The 8168-nt window shown below is 45.5% G+C and overlaps 1 protein-coding gene across 1 annotated transcript in view; it reads left to right on the top strand.

Annotated features, from left to right (window-relative positions):
• The first annotated feature begins 733 nt into the window (after positions 1-733).
• The window catches only part of PAWR (pro-apoptotic WT1 regulator), a 127622-nt gene continuing 120187 nt past the window's right edge, over positions 734-8168 (top strand). The window contains exons 1-2 of the mRNA XM_061415616.1: positions 734-922; positions 1393-2065. Coding sequence (XP_061271600.1) covers positions 1541-2065 — 525 coding nt within the window. The 5' untranslated portion in view covers positions 734-922; positions 1393-1540. The remainder of the gene's footprint in view (positions 923-1392; positions 2066-8168) is intronic.

Raw genomic sequence — 8168 nt, 5'->3', positions numbered from 1 at the left:
AACAGGGACAATCACTGCCCCAGCTCATATCAAATCAGCCTCAAAGCAGCTTTAAGACTTTGGGAGGAAGCTTTGCTGCTACATTCACTATCTGTGAAGAGGAGGTGTAGAGAGAGTTGAGAGGAAACTCCAATTTGATTGGGATCGCCGATACAATATATTTTAAAATGAGTTTAACATTTTGTTCCTGCAAGCCTAAGATAACCGTAAAGCCTTAATACACTGACAATTGAAGCCCCTCCTTTCAGCCGACACTCTCACCTGAGACCACAGACATAGAAGCAGGGGGCCTGGGTTTCAGTTCTTCCTACTCTTCTGCCTGCCACCCTAGTGCATCTGAAAAGGAGGCAGCGACGAGGAAAAGAGAGGCGAGAGTCTTTTCCCATCCTGGCTAGTCAGGCCCTAAATCATCACCAGTTGATTGCCTTTTCCCCTTTAGCCAGCAGCATTTGAGATTTTTCCCTGGAAGAGGATGTCTTGTACTTAAAAGGAAGAGTGGTGGGAGACAGGAGAGGCGGAGAACGACGTGCAGGGCCTTTCGCGCTCCAGAGTCGGAGGCGCCCGGAGGCCGGACGCCGCGCGGCTGCGCGCCCAGGAATGCGTGATTGCCGCGGCGTCCGCGGGGCTGGCGGCGGCGGGCCGGACCCGGCGTCGCGCACCTGAGCGCCGTGGGGCGGGGCGTCGGCGGGCACAGCCCCCCGCCGCGCGCCGCGCCCCTCGCGCGCCGCCTCGGTCCTTTCCGCCCGCCCTTCGGCGTCGCTCGGCTCGGCTCCTTCCCCTCCCTCCTTCCCTCCCTCCCAGCTCGGGAGAACCGCGGGCTCCGGACGGCGAGTTGGCCGTGGCTTCTCGCGCGCGGCCGCTTCGGCTCACCTGGGCGCCTGCTCCCAGCCCCGATCCTCGTCCCCCCCACAACTCCGCTCAGGTAAGGGGCCTCCGGGGCACTGCGCGCTCTCCACGCGAACCTGTGCCCCTGGACTCGGCTGGACGGCTGGGTCAGGACACGTCCCGCCTCCTCCGCGAGTCGGTCAGGGGGCTCGGCGCCTCGCCCCGCGATGGTGAGGGTGTCGGCGGCTGGCACCCTGGAGCGGAGCGAGGGCTGGAGATGCGACGGGCCGACAGGTGGCGGGTCTGGCTCGGGTCCCCAGCGACCGCCGGAGACGGGGACCCTGCCTCTCTCTTCCCCTCCAGGGGCGGCTACCGTCCGGGCCCCGCCGTGTAGGTGCGTCGGAGAAAGGCGGCGGGGTGGCGACTCGGCGACTCCTCGCCTGCGGGGCTGAGTGGGGGCGCTCTCGGGGAGGAGGGCCCTGAGGGGCGCGGCCCCGGGGCAGACCCTCGAGCCGGGCGAGGACCTCACGCTTCCCTTCCCCGCCCCCTTTTGTGTTTCCCCTGCAGACCAGCGGGTCCCGGCGGGAGGCGCAGCCGCCCCAGCGCCCGGGGGTCGTTCCCTCGCCTCCTCCGGGCGGCGGGAAGGGAGAGGCGGCGGCGGCCGGAGTCGGGGCGGGCGGCCTGAGGTGAGAGCCCGGCCGGCCCCGCTGGGAATATGGCGACCGGTGGCTACCGGACCGGCGGCGGCGGCAGCACCACAGACTTCCTGGAGGAGTGGAAGGCGAAGCGCGAGAAGATGCGCGCCAAGCAGAATCCCCCGGGCCCGGCCGCTCCCGCCGGGGGGACCGGCGACGCGGCTGGGAAGCTCCCGCCGGGGGCCCTGGGCACCTCGGCCGCCGCCGCGGCGGCCAACGAGCTCAACAACAACCTCCCGGGCGGCGGCACAGCCGCCGCCGCACCTGCCGCCCCCGGCCCCGGGGGCGTGAACTGCGCCGTGGGCCCCGCGCAGCTGAGCCGTGCCGCCCCCGGCCCGCGGCGGCCGGAGGACGAGTCCCCCCCCGCCGCCGCCGCCACTTCGGGGGCAGCGCCCGCCCGGGGCGGCGAGGAGGAGCGGGACTGCGCCCCGGAGAAGAGCAAGAGCTCGGGCCCCAGCGCCAGGAAAGGCAAAGGACAGATCGAGAAGAGGAAGCTGCGGGAGAAGCGGCGATCCACCGGCGTGGTCAACATCCCCGCCGCAGAGGTGAGCCGGGCGGGGCCGCGGCCGGACCTGGGAGGGCTGCCGCCTCCTGGTCTTCTCTCTCCGGGACCCAGAGCTTTCCCCCTCGAGCCTGCACTTCTTAGCCTTTCTCTGAGTAGGCAGGCAGGGGGTGATGGAGTTTTCCTCTCAACAAACGCTTCCTGGGAAGTTCCCCAACCCAGAGTCGGACACGTGCTTTTCAGGCTTCCTGGCTAAGATCTCAGACACCAGAGCCTTTTTTTTACTGGTGGAAGGATAGCATGGGGCTTAAGAACTTGCCTACTTCGTTTCTGCTTGATCAGTTAGAAAAATTGGTGGACGGTGATGACGACGTACTCTAGTTTCCCAGGTGTCGGTCTTAAGTTATCGGATCGTTTATCTCTTCTTCCCTCTTAGCAGTGTTTAACAGCACCTGTAAAGAAAACTTGGCCTTAGCACTACCCCAGACAGCTTTATCTTTGAATGAACCCAAGATAAGTATATCCAACCTAGCATATGTACTACTTCATATATACACCAGCTGTTGGAAATAGGGCGCGCGCACGCGCGCACACACACACACACACACACACTTTTTTCCTGAGTGGTATTCTGGACAATAGGAACGCTCTAGCAACCCACAGTTCTTTTGCTCTCTCCATGTGTTGAAGTATTTGACCCTATGAATTCTGGAAAACATTTGTGGTAGGTTTGGGAATTTTTTTTGGAGCGGGGGGAGTGGTGGTTGATTTTTGTTTGTTTGTTTGTTTTTTGAGCAGTCTCATAAACATTTCTGTGGGCAGCAGCAGCATCTTCCCATTAGAATGCCTGGTGAAACTTTTTTACTTATGGTATAACAGCATTTCTCTCAACTCAACAGAACAATCGTAAACAAGTTTTTAGTTGCTTTAATAGTAACTCACCGGCTTGGGGAAGTGATTGAACAATCCTCTTTCACCCTAAGCAGTTGCATCTTTTGCTCATTGGCTGTAAGGTTTTAACCTTTTTTTTTCCCTCCTGGCCTTCTAATTTATTCAATTTTGACACACAGTAAGTAAATAGTAAGAATTCACCAACTTTAATTGTGGTTCAGATAAAAACATCTGCAATAAGTTAGGGTGTGTATCAAGCATACCAAATTTTTGAGTCTTAATATGATTTCCATACCTAGAAAATCAGTTTGTCTTTGAAGGGTGTATTTTTATGCATGTTTCAGGAAGATTTTTATCAGCCGGCAAAACTGTCCTCTGTGGTTTGCTACTTGCACAAAAGATCTGTTATTCATTAAATTGCTTTAAAAGGAATTCATGAGAGTGGTAATCAAATTTCTAGTGGTAATCAAATTTTTTTTTTAAGTTAAAAATATGAAGATTAAGGGGAAACTGAAGACAAGGCTTTGGAAAAGTTACATTCCTCAGCGTTATTTTTAAATATAGCTGATGGTCCAAATAAAATAATTTGTCATTTCCAATCTTTTCCTCATTGTTCATTTGACAGGGATCTTATTTTGGGAGATCTCTTGGCAGATTGTTAAAACTTCATTTTTTTGTCTGGCTGGATGTGCTAAAATTGTTATTTCTCAATACCTTTTTGTGTTTGTTTTTTTAACAAGGGTAATGTTTACTGGGAGAAATAAGTATGGTGTATCTTGTGAGGTCCTAAGAAACATCCTTTGTTAATTTTCGTGTTTTGGGTAAGGGAACACAGTGCTGAGAATGTAGATGACTCCCTGTTACAATTGAGTCTAATACTCTGGAATGTTTTTCGTTTGGGTGTTGGCAACTCCTAAATTTAATCTTCCTTAAAAACAAACAACCCAGGGTACCATTTTTTTGTCTGTGGAATTTGAACCTTTTTTATTGAATAGGGAATTGAGTACTGCTTTCTTTTTGTGGTAACTATGGCTCTATCTGTTTCATGCTGTAGGACCCAACAAAACATGGTAATGTTTTACCAGAGTATCTAATTAGCAGGCATGTTTTTTGAGTTCCTCCTCCCCATATTTTCAGTTTTTAAAAAAATAAAGTCTTTCAGATTATGTTAATCATGTGCCATTTATTTCTCTTAGTAGTTTCAACATTGTAAATGCCAGTTGCTGTGGAGTTTCTTGTATAATACAGTTTAGCACTACTATTTTTTAAAGTCATATAATATTTTATGAAATTTTCAGGCATAGAAATATAAACATATTATAAAATATTTTATAATACTATAAAATATAAGAAGATCATCAGTCAATATTCAAAAGTAGAGTTTTATATATATATATATATATATATGTATATAGTGTTGAATGACTAATCTCTTATTTTCAGGCAGTATTCCCAACCAAGTTTATATTAGTAGATTAGCATGTAACTTACATGCAGAGAGTCTGTTTTAGTGTTTGATAAACATTAAATTTCTTCAAAAGTATTTATTAAGCATCTGTGTAAAACATGTGTTGTGACTTTCATTAACTTATTTACTAATTACAGAGTAACTATAAAATTGTTACAAAAGAACTTGACAGCAGATAAAGATGATACAAGCAACTGGAAGATAGTTTTAGTAAGGAAGCAGTTCAGAATCCTGAAGTGTAGGTGGTGGGGGGATACTGCATGTGATGGCTATAATAAATGCAAATATGCAGATGCTCATTAATGAGATAAACTTCAGTTGCTCTTGTTTACTAAGTAAGAGTTTTTTTTTTTTTTTAACTTTTTTATAAATATTTACCTTTTCTGTTTTTTTGAGTACTAGCCCGAATTGGATAACGAATGTAACATACTGCTGATATTTTTTATACATTTATTGGATGAGCCACATATTTATTACATGTCTCTGTTCAAGGCACTATCACAAGCACTCTGGAGAAAATAAGAATAAGGCAGTGTATATTTTCAAGTAGCAAGACTGTAATCTAGGAAGAAGGCATAATTACATGAAGAAACTTAAGTACGCACTGAGTTAACAGTTTAAAAGCCATCTTAACACAGCATGTAGCTAATTGTTAATTAAAATTGTTGTCTGTTTAAAGGAAAGAGATGATGGGGCTAAGAGTAGCTATTGAGGTTGAGGGTCTTGAACTGAGACATTTGTTTACTTATATGTTTATACATATATTCACACATAAATGCATATATACCTGTTTGTATAGTTTTTTAAATGTCAGAGTGCGGTGGTTCTTAGCTGTGGCAGCGTATCAACACTATGTGAGGATATTAAATGCTTCCCCTTTGCTGATTGTTTGCCTTCTCCCTCCTTGACCCCTTACATTTAATGGGTCTGGGATGGATCCCGGGTATTAATATTTTGATAAGCTCCCCATGTGAGTCAGGATTTAGAATTATTGGGTTTCATTCTAGGGATGCAGAAATGAATAGGACACAGGCCTTGCCCACAAAAGGGTTCTTAAGTAATACAGGGAACTGTATTGAGTAGTACAGTGTTAAGTACAGGCTGTTTCCTGAGCAGGGTACCTAACTCAAGAGGGTTAGTTGCGGAAGGCTTCCTCGACGCTTATGCCCACGTTTTCAGAGTGCTTGTGAGGTTATTGCCGTTTCCCATGGATGGAGGAGCCTGGTAGGCTGCAGTCGGTGGGGTCGTGAAGAGTCAGACACGACTGAGCGACTTCCCTTTCACTTTTCACTTTCATGCATTGGACAAGGAAATGGCAACCCACTCCAGTGTTCTTGCCTGGAGAATCCCAGTGACGGGGGAGCCTGGTGGGGCTCACTGTGTGTGACCGTCTATGGGGTCACACAGAGTCGGACACGACTGAAGTGACTTAGCAGCAGCAGGTGTGCATGAATGGATTAACAGAGGTGGTTTTCATAGAAAATATAATCTTTCAATAGATAGAGATCTAGCGCTGAGTCGCTTTCAGTCATGAAAACTCGTTGCTACTCCGTGGACTGTAGCCAGCAGGCTCATCTGTCTGTGGGATTCTCCAGGCAAGAATAGTGGAGTGGGTTGCCATTTCCTTCTCCAGGGGATTTTCCTGACCCAGGGATTGAACTCAAATCTCTTACATCTCCTGCATTGGCACACTGGTTCTTTACCACTTCCGCCACCTGGGAAGTCTCAGATAGAGGTCAAATGATACTAAAATTTGGATTTAAATATAAAAGTTAAAATTTATTGAAACTTAACTGTTTTCATTGTGGTCAGCTAAGTGTTTTATGTGTTGTCTTAACTAATGCTCGCGGAGAAGGCAATGGCACCCCACTCCAGTACTCTTGCCTGGAAAATCCCATGGACGGAGGAGCCTGGTAGGCTGCAGTCCATGGGGTCTCTAAGAGTCGACACGACTGAGCGACTTCACTTTCACTTTTCACTTTCATGCATTGGAGAAGGAAATGGCAACTCACTCCAGTGTTCTTGTCTGGAGAATCCCAGGGACGGGGGAGCCTGGTGGGCTGCGGTCTATGGGGTCGCACAGAGTCGGACACGACTGAAGTGACTTAGCAGCAGCAACTAATGCTCACAGCAATCCCCAGTGGTAGTTATACTGTTTTCATCCTCATTTCCAGAGGAGAAAATGGAGGCTTAGAGAGTTTAAATGACTCAAGATCACATGGGAAGTGAACAAATGGTAGAGTAGTATTTTAAAAGTTTTTGGTTTTTTGTGTACGTGTGTGTCTAGGGAAAAAGGAGTTTTAAAGAGTTAATCAGTCTTGCATTATTTAGCTTATTTCTCTAGATTTTTTTCAATAACTTTTTATTAGAGGTTTATCTTAAATGATTTAAACATATAAATGGGGAAAACAATGAAAGTATGAAATTGAATAGAAATTAAGGTCAAATTTGTAGGCTCAGATTTTGCTTCTAACCCTGTACTCCGTAGTTTGCTTAGCAAAATTTTGAACACTGAATCATCAGCAAAATACAAACCTGCTTTTGGCTAGCAGTCAGAAAGTGTGGATCTTTGATTTGACTTAAGTGATACCTTGTTTTTCAGTCAAGATGGGATTATAACACCTACTCCATAGTTTGAAGGAACATTTGATATATAGAAACTCTTCTAAGTGAACACAATTTAAGTGGCAATTATTCAGCATATTTATTAACCATTATATAGGACAGGTTCCACTTAGTAAGTCTTATAAATCCAGGAAGCTTAAGAAATGCCTTTTGGTATGCCCATTATATTCTAGACTGTCTACCTTTCAATGCGATGAGTCAGGGGAAGGACTAATAGTGATTCAGAGTTGGAGAAAATTGGAGTGGTGAATAGAGTAGATACAGGGTAAATACTGAGGTTTCTTAATAAGATTTTAGTCCTAGCCTTTCTAAATGTTGAGCTCATTGATAAATTGAAACATTTAGTATTATCAGAATTTTTAATGAGTTTTCTAAGCTGAGAGGCCTTTTTCCATAAAAATAATAATTATGTAGTTAAAGCAGATGATACATATGGTATGTTTATTAAGCACCCAGGCACTGATTTAAGCGCCTTATATGTATTGGTGCATTTAATTCTTACTACAGCCTATGGGGAAATGGGACAGAAAGGGCCAGTTACTTGCCTGAGGGGCAAAAGAGAATCTGTCTTCAAAGCCTGGTTCTTAACAACTATTTTATTATATTTCACTGTATTGTATAAGTATATACCCAGTTTAAGAAATACAAAGATTATTTTATAAGAAGCTAATAAATTACTGTAGAATTTGAAAATGACCATGTTACAAAAGACAGATGAAGTGGGACTTTCTTGGAAAAATTCAAGAGCAAATAAATACATAAACAGTGGCATTAAAATTCTTATTTAAAATTTTTGTCAAGCTAGTGGCCTTACGAACGCTCTTTGTTATTTCTCCACTGGTTTACAGCACATGTGATATGGGTCAGAAAATAATTATGCTCTTTAATAGTGGTGCTGACATCTTAGAAGTTTAAAATTACTGGAAATATTAGAGTTTGAAATTTTCCAACACTTTGTTCTTTTCAAAAAGTGAGGTATAATTTACATATCATGAAATTCACCTTTTTAAGGTGTACGTCAGTGGGTTTTAGTATGTTCACAAAGTTGTGCTCTAAGTGCTTTTACATTTTCATCTTAATTTTTTATTATGTTCATAGAACCTGTGGTTTTTGTGGTAAATTTTATCTTCCTACTCAGTAAAATGCAACAGTATTCAACAGG

The sequence above is a fragment of the Bos javanicus genome, chromosome 5 (genome assembly GCF_032452875.1).
Source record: "Bos javanicus breed banteng chromosome 5, ARS-OSU_banteng_1.0, whole genome shotgun sequence".
Classification (NCBI taxonomy): Eukaryota; Metazoa; Chordata; class Mammalia; order Artiodactyla; family Bovidae; genus Bos; species Bos javanicus.
The sequence above is the reverse complement of the archived record's forward strand: the minus strand, read 5'-3'. Positions and strand labels throughout refer to the sequence as shown.